Below are 14,319 nucleotides of genomic sequence, written 5' to 3' on the forward strand. Positions count from 1 at the left end.
AATGAAGCAGGAGCTGAAAGAGTAAGTTGTGAACTTCAAGACACATCAAGAATGTCAATGATCATTTACTCTTCGTTAAAGAGTAGCTATTGATCACAACAGCACTTACATATTACACTTGAGAAAAATATTTACCCTGAGTTGAATAATGAGAAAACAACTGGACACATCCAGATTGTGGGTCATTCTGTAAAACTGGTCTGGACTCTTCAGAAATGTCAGTTATGAAAGACCACAGATAGTAAGAATAAAAGGACATGGAAACTCGTTAAGAGTAAAGACACATAAACTAAAAGCAATGAATCATCTTTGGATCCTGGATTAAAGCAAAAACAACTGTAAAAGAACATTGTTAGGGCATTTGGAGAAATTTATCAGATATTATTGTATCAATGTTGCATATTACTTCTTGGGTGTGAGGATGGTGTTATGAACTTGTAGAATGACACCCTTATTTTTAGGTCATATATGCTGAAGTAATTACAAATGAAGTGTTACATACTGCAATTTAATTTCAAATGGTTTTATCTCACAAAAAAGTGTGTGTATGTATGTGTGTCTGTGTGTGTGTACAGAGAGAAACCAAATGTGGCAAGATATTAACAACAAATGAATCTGAGGGATGAGTATGCAAATATCATTTACTAATTCAAATTTTACATGTCTGAAATTATTCAAAATAAAAATTGGGAAAATAATATATAGAAAAAAAGAGACAGTTCTAAACTTGGTTCAAGTTAGAAAAATTTGAAATATAAGAATTATATGGGGTGCTTGAAAATCAGGTATTTGTTAAAATTCTAATATCAGATTCACTTGGAAATTAATTTGACTTGTCAGAAATACCTGGATCATTTCAGTGTGTTTTTATATTTTCATCTAGTATGTTCTCAAGAATCACAGCATGGATAAAACCTAGGCTGGACAAACTAAACACCACAAAATCATCAAACCCAGCTTCTCAAAGCCCTAAATTTAGATTATTCTGTTATTGTGAAAGATGCATACTTATTCAGTGACCAGGAATCTGAAATACATATTTTTTTGTAATTAAAACTCTGAAAACCTTAGATCCAGATAATTCTGCACATTATTTTGCTCACTATATTTGTTTTAATGTAGAGAAACGAAGTAGGAAACAAAATAAATGGGTCATCATTTAATTTGGAGAAATTCCACACTATTCAAGGACATGAAAGGCACTTCCACAGAAAAAACTGTAAACCCTTTGTAGGGAGAGACCACGTTTTTAGTTGCCTTTGTATCTCTAAGTGTCAAGCACTGTGCCTCACACAAGTAGCCACTCCACAAATACTTGTTGAACGACTGAATGAATAAATAAATAAACGGAGGGCAGGAGGACCCAGCTTTATATGGAAACAGGTTAGGTTTGGACTTCTGTAAAGAAAAGATTCAAGATAACTCCAGCACTGGACTGGGCCACTAGTGGAAGTAATGGATTATTTATTTATTTATTTAAGGAAATTTACAATAATAGAATAAACATATATCTTGAATATATTTTTAGAGAAAACTTACCACTTAAGTGTTCAGATATTTTTCTACATGTATGATGATGAAGACAGTTCCTCAATTTCAAGGATTCTGTCTGTTAACATTCAGTCAGGTTGAAATGGATCTGAAAATCATGACATATGAAGGGCATTTGAGAGAATTCAAGAATAGAAATAATAGAAGCTGGGAGAAGGTAAGTAACTGGCCTCAATTTTCTTCAGGGTTGCCAAGAAAAAGAAGGGGTAGGAGCTGCTCATCAAGGCAGAACTAGGACCAGTGAGCAAAATTGAAGGATGGTGGGAGGGGAGCACTATGCAGATTTTAGCAACCTTACAAAGAACTTTTAACAAACAGACACACCCAACAGTGGGACAGCTTGCTTTAACACTGTCACTGGAAGTGTGTACACAGGTGTGACCATCTTCAAGGGTACTTGGGGAGGTAGTGCCGACAGAGAGCAAGAGATTGAGGCTATCCCATCCCTTCCAACCTGAAAAATTATTGTTCAATAAACGTGAAAATCATTCTACAAATTCAGTGTTAACACTAAGTAGATAGTAAATATTTTCACTACCTCAAGGTCTTGAATAAACATACAACAGGTAAATAGACCATCATAATCAATTCTTAAAATGTTTTGCCAATAGACAGACTTGGCATTAATTACTATACAAGGAAAATTAAGGTTGTTTCATATATAAAATAATACCATACCTCAACAGAGATCCAGAATGCTGTTAAGTATTTCACAGACTCCAGGATTTGTTCTTTCTGTACATCCCAGGGCACTATCCCCGTGTACTCTGTATCATCCCAAGCCTAGCTTATTTTCTACAGCTGCCTCCTAATGAGACATTTCTCTCTACTCTCTTCCCCTGTAATCGCCTTAACACTGAAACTAAATGCCTTCCTAAAACCCCTTTTGAGCAAATTACCACTTATTCAAAAGCCTATAAAAATTCATCAATTTAGAAATATCTGTATGGAACAGATTAGAAGGGTCATGATAATACAAATAGTTATGAAAATGGTAGAATTATAGACTAGTATTTTTTAAATGTTCTTGGTGTGGTACTAATAAAATTCTCACGATAAATGAAATCAGGTGCAAAACAAAGACTCTACAGTCTCCCTTACTACCCAGCATATTACATAAAAAAGCACGACTTAACTTTTTAAAAGACCCTTCATTAAGCCTTCCCAAGGTATCTTTTCTCCTGCTGTCCCCGCTATAAGGCGTCACTAGTTTTCTGCTGTCTGACTTTCTGCTCTTTTCTAGCCCTTTTCTTCCTCCTTGCCCCTCCTTGCTGCTTCTGTCCTCGTGCCTATTCCGCCCCTGTGCTCTCCTCTGCACCTGCAGGACCCCCTGCTGCCTCGCGTCTGGGTGTTCACGGGGTCTGTCACGGAGGTCAGCCTCCTGAGGGTGGGGCCTGTGTTCATCATTGCATCCTCTGCATTTACCACAGTCCTTGCAGATAAAAAGTGTTAATGAACTGTCAGTTGAATTAATATCATTTCTGTGATTATTTGAACACACATTACTTCTTTTTGAAATTTGACATAAACTGATAGTATATTACATGTTTTTATAAAACACATACATATGTGCTTTATATGGGTATCTTCTTTTCTAGCTATGTACATGTTTTAGTGTAGGTTTCTCAAAATGAAAAGACAGATGTCATCCATATGGCCTAATTCAATACTTCAGCAAGTTTTTATTGAATACCTACTGTGTGTCAGGCACTTTAGTAGGTGTTAGGATATAAATTAAAAACTGCATTTAATAAGAGCCATAAAGACCAAACAGAATATTTCTCAGCTAATTTCTTTTACACAAAATAAATATGTCTGCAATCTACAGTCTAAATCAAAAGTCAAATTTTCTATACTTTCCTACCATCTTTCTGTTAAACCTATTCAAAAGAATTATGTAAAATAAATATGAGACATACTAGGTATCCTGAAATCCAACATTAAACCATTAATGGTAAGTAGAAATAAATAATTTAAGTTAAATTTTTATCAGTTTGGGGCACTGGCATTTAATCATTTGTGTTCTAAGACCTTCACAGTGATCAGAAAGCTTTCGCAAATTGTGAAGGCTTCATGTGCAGTTTAAGTAAATTAAGCCCCTTATGCAATTTGGACATTTTGGAAACTGCCACACTATTGTTTTTTTCCAGAACCAGATGCAATTCATTGGGTTAAGAACACAGGTAGAAGAGATCATTGTTTTTCCTTTTCCCTCAATAAACTTTGTTTATTATGCCAATTTTAATTACCATGCAATCTAGTGGATTTAAGGCTTATATTTCCACATCACTAGACATCATAAACATGAAAGCATTTTATACTGTCATTATACATCAATGTTTGAGTTGGTTATACATATATACAGAAATTATTCACACATCTTAACCTTGCTATTTCCTCCTTCCAAACCAACATAATTTTACCATGAAAGCAGCTTTTTAATAAATGGTATAAGAAATACAGCAAGGCACACTTTTTTAAAAAACTTTTTTCTCATTACCACCTCAAGAAGCATAAAAAATGAAAATGTTATACATAATTAAATAATAGAATGTCACCAGTTTATAATACACAACACCATATAGTTGTTTCTTGAAGTGCTGCATAGATTATTATTTTTTAAATGAAATAAATAAAATAGTGCTTTTAAAAGTTGCTTAATTTTGAAAGAAGGGCCAGTGTTTCTTCTCAATGCTGCAATCAAATCAAATGTTGGCCTTGTAGGTAACCTCTTTCAATAAACATAGGCATCATAGCATAAAAACAACAACAACCTAGACTGAAACATGAAATTGGCCAAGTACTGGCAGGGGGTCATTCCAGATGGGTGAATTTAATGGACCGTCAATTTGGTGAACTGCAGAACTTTAAAGAGTAGATGGGGAGGGGAAGAGGCAAACAGAAAAGTCTCACTGGAGAAGTGGGGTACTAGAGGTAGCTTGGGACAGGAATCCATGGGAGAACAAGCAGCTCTGCTGAACTTCGATCACCTAAATGGAACGAGTGCACACATCCAGATCAGAAGGCTCATGGGGACAGACTGCGTTTGGAAGGAAGATTCCTCTTGGGAGAGGTCAGTGTCATCAATGGCAGTGACGTGATGGAACCAGAGACCAGCCCAGAGCAGGAGGATGAGGTCACCCTGAGGTGCAGCCAGGCTTACCTACAAGAAACAAAAAAGTGACAAGGGAAGGTTTCAGAAATGATTATTTCATTTGCAAAACTGAGCCCTGAAACCATTGAAGGCTGCCACTTTGGGACTACCTGCTGCTGTTCTGAAATAAAGGAATACATAAAATATAAACAGTGATTTTAGTAGCCCAAGGTTCACTCTACTGACACAAATGTTACAGTCAATGTGAAAAACACATTGATTTTTTTTTTTTAAAAAGACATAGTTTTAAAGAAAACAAGAAAGTTCATCAAGTTTGACCTGTTCTCTGGATCTCATCCACTCTTTTGCTTGTGAATTCAGTTTTGAACACTCCAATCTCACATCAATATGAAAATGTGAGGCTGCTGATACCCAAGTAGTGAGGAAGAGTGTCAACAGTGATTCACAGACTGGGTCCTGGGCCCGCACACGGAGCCCTGCTTTCAGTGATACTGTGTGACAGTGAGACTGAACAACTCCACTATTACAAAGTGGTGAAATTCAAAGTATTTCAACCCTTTGAATATAAAAAGACCATAACTGGGGCTTCTAGCTTAAAAATGAGTGCATTTCATTTAAGGTACAGGCACCATTGTGCAAATGAGAATGATTCGATTATTTCTGTACATCTGATGGCTCAGATACAAATCTGTTCCAAACTCCATGAGTTCTGCGTATTTCTAGGTGGCTAAGTGCAACCTGTTGACTGTGAAGAAAAACTACATTCTACATGTGGGCAACACAGGATGCAATTACTTTAGGTCCTCCAACCAGCTCTCAAATAAAGCAGGCTTTTGCCTGTCTGGGTTTAAACTGAGTTCCGAAGTCTGATGTCAGGTTGCTTTATTGTCCTCCTAGAACTAAATATTTTCCTTCTCTCTGTCTTGCTCTCTTTCTCTATAATCCTGCAACCTGTTTAAGAGCCAAAACAACAATGTGCAAATGTAGTTTGGCTGGAGCCACAGGAAGTTGGGAAGAGAAGCCAAGTAATAAAGAACAGGGAGAGACAGACAGGAACAGATGGGGTGAAATTTGGTACAGTAAAATAGTGCAGTAACTCAAGAAAGAGCATGGAGCATTGTTCAAATGCTGAGGACATGGCTCATTTGAAATCTGGCCACTGAGGAGGGCATCCTTAGGTGAGGCAAATCTGGTCCGACAAAATGCTAATATTTAAATTCTCTCTGAATAATCAATTCTTTCAACTTGGCCCACTTGGGGAGAGGCAAGCCAAACTGGCTGAAGCACAGATCTGGACTGTGTGTGTGTGTGTGTGTGTGTGTGTGCTGTGTGTAATGCCCAATAAAATCTTCATTATTTAGCATGGCAGGGCTGGTTATTGAGAAGTGCTGGCTAATCCAAGTGATCTTAAAGGTAAATTTGATAAGATGACACCTGTATTGTTTGGTGAAAAGTTAATATATTATCACCAAGAGTTTCTTAAACTTGTTTGGACATATTAAACATTTAGTGACAAGCCAACTAATAGAATGTGTGTTGTGTGCATGAGAAATGTTTGCTTTTGCAGTTTTCTCAGTTTGTAAAAACCTAGCAGGGGTACTTTCACTGTACATGTATACCTGAGCATGCATAAACACAATTGCTGAAAATGCAGACTCTATGGGCCACCAATCATCATACCTGCAGACCAATAAAGAAGGAAAGACAAAGGAGCTAGAAAGTTCTAAAGGAAATACATGTATTCTAAGCAAATACAGCGTTGACTCCCCACTCTGCCATCACTGAAAACAGAAAAACAGACCCAACCAGAAGGGAAAAAAAGGAACATACTGGCTGCATGAGTTAAATTTTTATACCACAGGATTTACCGAGCCTGAAGTTTACGGTGAAATCATTCACCAAAGATCAGAGGCTTATGATGAGGATTATGAAGAAATAACTGTCAGAATACAGCAAAAAGATTAGTGCAAAGTACATCTCTTAGGCAGGTCCTAGGAGGCACTCCAGACATAAATTATGTGCTTCCTCCAAATTAGGCAGAAATATCTGGATCTAGCCAGTTACCTTCTCTTTGATGTGATTTGTTGCAACTGACCTCTCTGTTTTTGTATGACACATAAATGAAAATAGTGAAAAGCACAGCAGTGTGCTGGGAAATTGGTACAAATGCATACTGTGTTAGATCATGTTAAAACTCAAACAGTTTCAGTGGATTTTTAATTAGAACACAGTAAATGAAAAACCTTATCAAAAACTTTTGAGAAAAATTTTGGTTACTGTTGCAGACTGTATCTGCTATTCTGACTTGTAGCTCTTCCAGATGACATTAAAATTTTATCTATAAACTTATTTCTGGGGGAAAAAAAGACCCAGCGAATTGAATTTGGTGAATTTTATGATCCTGATAAAAAGAGCACCCCAGCTGATGGTTTTCAAATGGCCTTAAATAGTAGAGCTTTCTTTTGCTCTTCCGAATTTTGTAGGAAGAACAATGATAACAATTAAGCTTTTATAGATGTAAATCTTCATATTTACCAGATAATTTTACTGTAATCCTGACATTTAACAATGAAGGCATGCCAACGTTTTGAGATTTAAAAAATTTGTCCTGGTCCATAGCATTTTAACAATATGTAAATACTTATATCCAAGTACCCAATGCTAATGAGTGGTGGAAAATTTAGGCCTAGAGATGTTTTGTCTACATGATACTGAAGAAACTAAATAGGACCAGTAAATATGGCCACTTTAATAGCCCTAGGCTGATTACAAGTCACCTGGGGGCGATGTGAGTTCTGCAGAAGTAGAAATCTGGCTGCTTTTCCCATTGCCTGAGATAGGGCCAGGGATCGCACAGCAGGGGTTCAACAAAATACTGCTGATTGGCAGGCAGGCTGGGTGATAGTTTTACAGTGTCCTGTCTATGAAATGTGAGGGTAACACAGACCCATCAGCGCATTTACTTCCTCAAGCCTAAAGACAGAGCTGTTTATCGTTTACATTTCATTTCAATTCTACATCTATGTAAGGGAGAGAAGAAATTCCCAGAGTATCAAAAAGTGAGAAGTGCCTCCCAGAGGCCTCTCCAGGGCCAGAGCTCTGGGTGGGTCTCAGCCTGACTGGTGACTTGAAGGTCATAGTCACATGATGTCATGCTCAGAGTGGAGCTGCTTTCAAGCCTTTATCCCTTTTCAGAAAACAAAAATCAGCCGGGCTCTACCAGCTCTTCCTGGCAGAGCCCGCAGTACAATTGGTTCTAATAGAACTTGTTTGGAAGCAGCTTATGGAATTGCAGTTATTCTCCCTTAATGGTCAGTTTTACTGCATACTGATGGCGAATGTGATTATAGGGTGGACATGTTTCACAGGAAATACATTTCTCTCTCTCCTACTTTTGTTCTCACTTGCAGCTAAATGTAAATTGAATCTGAAACAGAAAATTAGTTGAGCTGGATATTAGTAAGTAGGATGCCTTTTTTTCAATTTTGCATACTGAGTTTATTTTTAGGGTATATATATGGTATAGATTCCCCCCTCAGTCCCCATTTCTAGCAGCTCTACACAGAATCACACATTTTAATGAGCTGAGGGCACAGGTGTTGCAGGAAAAAAAATAATGATGTTTGCCATTCATCTTTCAAATTAAATAATGTGTTTTTAAATAGTAACTTTTTTCATAATACATTATGGGAACAACATTTATCTGTCACATTTTAAAAGATGTATTTGTAATAAATGTAAATTACTTTTAGAAAATCAGTAATTAGGCTCATCAAAAAATAAACAATCTGCCACAAAAAAGATAATCTTTAGCATAGTTAAGTATAATAACTGTTATTTGAATAAGTTAACAAATTAGGGTAGATTGCTTCTGTAATTCACTTCCTATAGCACGAGTTTAGGTTATGGCATTAAGCTTCTGGGGTGGGGGGTGGAGGTGGCATTCAGCACCTCATACTTTGGTGAAATACAACTGTCACATTCAGAAGCTCAAATTTTCTCCTTTAAACTTGATTGAGAAAGCATATTCATCACTGGGGCTTGGAAATGGAAGAAAACAGAATTTTTATGTCACTTTTAGTGCTATATCATCATCTCAGAATTATCAATCAATAGGTGTCTTATTAAATATGAAGAGGGGAATGACTTTCTTAAAAATTCTGATGGAAGTCAGCCTGTCACCTTCAGGCAAAATTCAAAAATTCTGTTTCTATCAAAATGCCATTAACCTGTCATGTACTCTGTCTGCATTTGCTTTCTGGGCCTGTTATCAGTTGGTGTGTGGGTACATAAGAGCCTCTTCTTCCACATCAACTTTCCCCTCCTGTTTGAATCCTCAGACTGGACCATGATTAGGAGTGGTGACAGCACAGCCTTCCATGGAGGAAGCAAATGTGATGATAGTTACGTTAGACAGAGCATTAAAGGAAGGCCCAGCTCAGGAGAGGCAGACTCTAACTAACCGGTGTTCATCTCCAGGCACTGAAGGGAGCGGGCAGCTCGGGGTGCAGGAAACTGAAACGGGGAGTGTTGTCACTGTGCGTGCATTTTGAGCAGATGGTAAATTGTAATTTGGAAAGCCTTTTTTTCCTCCCTCAATAGTAGAATTCGAGGCCCTAAATTATGTGTCTCCTTCCTCAAATTTTGCATTCTCCTTGGTAGAATGATGTAATAAAGATAACATCACTAAAAATGTCAATTGTCACTGTTATTTCCCGCTTTCACTTCACAGTTACTTGCATTGTTGGGAGTTATTTCTTCCACTTAAATGTCTTATTCAGATAAATATTTTCCATGACCAATCTTTCTGATTAGCTTTTTCTCCTATCATGGCTTTGTTGACTCAGACTCCTATTTTAAATGTATATACATATATAAAATGTCTTATGTTAAAATATATTTATATATATTTAAATGAGGTCTATACTTACCTTTCAATGAGATGATTTTCATGCGTGGAGAGGGTTACATCTACCTATGCATGTTCCTATGTTGTTCTTCATGGTTTAGGAGATTTCCTTCACAAGTTTTGGGGTCGGGATGCAATTTAGCCTTGTCTTTTGGCTGCTTAGCCTTCGAGGAGAGTCCTGGAACTCTACATGTGGCTGAAGCAGCATTATGGTCTACTGGCATTCCAGAGTCACCTTGATTTTCCAAACTCTCCTTTTCCCTGCCCAGCCCTGAAGGAGCAGCTGACTCTGAGCTTTCTCCATGGACACTGGAAGGTTGGGGTAAACATTCCACTTCCTTTCCAACATCAGATTCCTTCTGCAGGGGAGCACTGGAAAGAGCCACCATGTCCACATGACCAGCTAAGCAGGAAGTGTCACTGAGCTGAGAAGAGCCTGATGCTTGCAGTGGCAGCGCAGCTTCTGCAGGAACCATGTGTTCATTTGGAGGTGCGCTGGAGAAACAGGGCTCCTGTCCACCAGAGGCATCCTCAACACAGGCCTCAAAGAAGCTTTCAGTGTCTTCCTTGTCTTCTAAGCCAGACTCAGTAACGTCCTGGGGCAATGGAGTGTTGCTCTTCTCTTCTACATAACTGGTGACCTCCCCACAATCACTGTCATGAGAGGAGAGAGATAAGTAGGAATAAAAGTCCCCTTTTCTTAGCTGGATGGGCCGGTGAGAATGTTCCAACACCTTTTCCTTGATTTGAGTTAATGAAGTAGGAGCAGCTGCCTCATTTTCAGGTTGAGATTTACTTTTTAGTGCTGTTGAAGCCATGTCAATAATTTCCTTCACAAAGTCATGTACTGAACAATCTTCAGCATCTTTCTGATGGAAAATATCTGGCTCACAGTCACAACAGGAAATGTTGTCGCTGATACAAATATTTTCCTCTGTTTCATTTTGTTCAAGTGCCAGGCAGATGCCAGCAGATTTTCCAACCAGATCTGGTGCATCATTAGATGAGGATTTCAGTACCCCGGAGTCCTGTCTGTTGATGGCTCTGGCTTCTGAAGGCAGTTCTGGGCAGGACTTGTCAGTGGGAGTAGAAGCAGCACTTTGATTTTCAAAATGGTGGTGGGTTTCACATTTCTTTGGAAGACATCTAACACTCTGGGGAACAAACTCCTTTCTAGCAACATCTGAATCATCTGAGCTATCCATAAGTGCTTTACACTTACAATGCGCTGAAATCTTTTTCCCAGTTGAGCCAAGATTTTCTGATTCCTTTGAAATCTCATTCAGTTTATCCTTCCGCCTTTCTGGAGTACTTTCAATATTGCCATTTTCCAAGTCAGCCACATGTGGATCCTTGTTAAACTTGAAAATATTTTTCTTATTGTCACCTTTTGTCCCTAACTCATGGGTGTGGGATAAATTCTTACCATTTCCATTATTTTCAGAGAGACATTTTATGGAACCATTTAAAAGGGCCTCAATGTTCAAGGTTTCAGAGGGGTTGGTCATGTCCCTACTACTTACATCCTTGCTGCCCTTTATTTCATCACTGAGATTACACTTTCTCTTATCTCTTGTCAGGGAAAACTTTGGTCTAATCCAGGTCTGCAATTCATTCTTTATATAGTCCAGCCCTGATATCAAGTTGCATTCTTCATAAATTTCATCATCTGTTGCAATACTGGAGTCATCATCCTCATCCTTGATGCACAGCTCTTCTTCTGTCAAGGTGAGGGTGGAGCTGGAGAGGAGGTCGCTGTCATCCTCATCATCAGTGCACGCCGAGGTACAGGAGACATTGACTATCATGCTGACGTTGACATCACTTTCATCAGCCACCGAATGAGTCAGGCGCTTCCTGAATGACGCATTCGATTCTGAGATCTTGTTCTTGTGTAACACAATATCCTCTGAGCAAAGAGAGAGCTCATCACTGCTGCTAAGTTCTGTAAGAGATGCTGGCGAGTCTTCATTGATTGAGGATGCTCTGTCTAATGACAGCTGGCCAGTAAAGGCCATCTTTTGGGAACCACTTTGGAGAGTGATATCAGAAACACTTCGCTTTAATTTTTGCTCCGAGGGGCTATGGATATTCTCCAAACGATTCAAGAGATCTAATGTCCTTTTGCTCAATTCACCAACTGAGCCACTGCTCACACTTATGTCCCCAGAGCTGTGACAGCTAAAAAGATCTTCATTGCTTTTATAGGATGTCAACCAACTTTCTAAAGACGTGCTTCGCTGGAGGCTGTCACTGCCATTTTTAAAGATGCCAAATCCAAATAAATCCCCCCCTGGAGAAAGGGACTCAATAGACGAACTATGAGATAAAAGGGAAAGCTGTTTGGCATTCTGCACACCAATGAATGTCTTCTCTACATCACCACTTTTATATGAAGTGCAATCCATTTCATGGGATGCACTTGCCAAAATCTTTTCATGGGGAGGCACGTCTGGTTGTAACTCTGCAGCCTGATGTTTAGATTTACAGGATTTTTTATCAAAATAAAAACCATGAAGCAGGGGATCCTCCACATGTGCTTTTTCACTTTGTGACTGTTTCATTATCATTGGTAATTTGAGTTTTGAGCCTTGGAGGTAAGAGTAATCATAAAATGTAAACAAATCATGTTTTCCTTGTAATTCTTCTCCCACACAATCAGTGGTATGTTTGGTAATACTGTCTAAATCTCCAACTTTTCCATTTACACAACCCACTGGTGAGATGGATGACTGAGAGCTATTTGGAAGCTTAATGGGTTCCTCCTCATCTTTAAATTTTTGCTTTAACACATTAACTGCATCTCCCATTTCTGGGTCCAGATGTTCAGTTCCAGGGTTACTTGGGGATCCATCTACCACACTGAGCAAGCACATTTCTGAGTTAGTAGTGGTTTCAGTATCTCCTTCACTGACGATTCCACTCTCACTGCCTGAATTCTGGCTCATGTCTCCTTCATGGCATTGGCAGCGCTTCACCAAACTGGAACCCCCTAGAAGATCTGGCAAAGATTTGGTAGATGAAAATGAAGAATCTTTGCTGAGACTCTTAGTTAAAACACTAGGCTGTGTCATGCTGCTGAGCTTTGAATTGCTTTTCAGGAATGGTATGTGGTTGTCCTCACAGAGTTCAACATTGTGGAGGCTGTATACTTGGTAAATGTGTGGGCTGGAGGGGGCAGTAACACTTGAGGCATAATGAGATCCCCCATGGTCATCTGTCTTTTCTTCACAACCAGGGTGCTCACCACCTGCCTCTTCAAGCATGACAGGTTGGGGTTCTTGATCAAGGTCATTTGATTCTTCATTCAAACTAATTAATTTATTACTTATGTCAGTTTCATCCCATTCCAGGGCATCCTCACTGATCCCATTTAGGTCCATCAAGCCAGGATCAATCACATTCAAAATCTCCTGGGTTGGAGAAAGAAAAGAAAGAGAAGAATTAGGAAATACAAACATGAAGATTGCATCTGTTCAAAATCTCTTGAAAAAATCAGGAAAGAAATTTGCCTTTAAGCATGGATTTAAAAGCTCATAATGATCAGCTCTATTCCTTTCTGGAATAACATCCAAAATTATTGAAACAGGCTTTTCTATCAATAGTAATTTGTCACTCAAAGCAATAACATAGATTAAAATGTATGATAATTACAGTCAAATTGTAAATTATGGAATGAACCATTTCCTATTGATTTGTCTACATTTTAAACTTTGGGTTGGGTGAAGATAAGACTCAGATACATGAAGGTAAAAAGGGTACAGTTTATGACATCTCTAGAGGCATGTTTACTCTGACACTGTTTTAGTGCCCGAGTCTGTAGTGGAACACTCTGCAGCCACATACAGCGAACCCCCTCTCACCCCTCTTCTGGGTTCTCCACTTGAAGCCGCTTTTGCTTGGGGCAATGGAATAGAATTTCAGCCACCCAGGAGAATTCTGAGGCCTAAATGAGCTAATGCGTGTGAAGGGCTGAGGAGGCAGTCAGTGTAAGGTAGCTGTAATTCTTAATGCACGTAGAATTGCTCTAGAGTAGCCCTTAGTCAATTCACAAAGGGTTCTCCCTGCTTACTTCATTCTCTCTTTCTCGTCACTCCTTTCAATTTGCTCTTAAAACCACAAGGGATTCATGACATGATATGTAGAGAAAGGAGTCACATAGTATATATAACAGGTCAGCATATTTGCATTACAATTCAGAATTATTTTAAAAGTACAGTTGGACAACAGGACATGGTGTTTTTATTCCTCAGTAGTGGCAGAAAGGCTTCACCAGGAGCGCATTACCGGAACCTTTCTAAGAAGCCCTCAATCATTCCTGAAACTAATAGCTAAAAGATACAATATGAATTTACTAAGTATAAAATACCCATCAGCATTTTATTATACTGGCTATGTAAGAGATTACCTGTATAGCCTACTTATGTTTAAAAGAGTCCAGCTACAAAGTAAACATTAATTAAGGGACATTTTTAAATTTTATGAGAGATATCTTTTCTGCTACCAATGTGACATCACACTCACTTAGGTATGGAGTCCATTCACTGTGATGAATTTTTATTAGAATTTCTGTTTATTCCTTAATTAATGATAAAAGAAGTACTACTGACTGGTAAGTATGGCTGGTGAACGTTAAAATCTTCAGGTTTAGGAACAATCAATCCGTCTAATCAAATAGTATATTAATTTTAAATACTATCTTGGCTGACACTGTGCTCTGAGAGTACTAATAAATAATTGAGCT

The 14,319-nt window shown here is 38.4% G+C and overlaps 1 protein-coding gene across 6 annotated transcripts in view; it reads right to left on the reverse strand.

The window, feature by feature from the left end:
- Window positions 1–1,453: 1,453 nt before the first annotated feature.
- The window catches only part of AKAP6 (A-kinase anchoring protein 6), a 627,130-nt gene continuing 614,264 nt past the window's right edge, over window positions 1,454–14,319 (reverse strand). For all 6 annotated transcript variants that reach the window (XM_036999333.2, XM_073211384.1, XM_073211383.1 and 3 more), the window contains 2 exons: window positions 9,598–12,988; window positions 1,454–4,714 (listed from right to left, as the gene is read on the reverse strand). In XM_036999333.2, coding sequence (XP_036855228.2) covers window positions 9,638–12,988 — 3,351 coding nt within the window. In that variant the 3' untranslated portion in view covers window positions 1,454–4,714; window positions 9,598–9,637. The remainder of the gene's footprint in view (window positions 4,715–9,597; window positions 12,989–14,319) is intronic.

This window comes from Manis javanica, chromosome 8 (genome assembly GCF_040802235.1).
Source record: "Manis javanica isolate MJ-LG chromosome 8, MJ_LKY, whole genome shotgun sequence".
Classification (NCBI taxonomy): domain Eukaryota; kingdom Metazoa; phylum Chordata; class Mammalia; order Pholidota; family Manidae; genus Manis; species Manis javanica.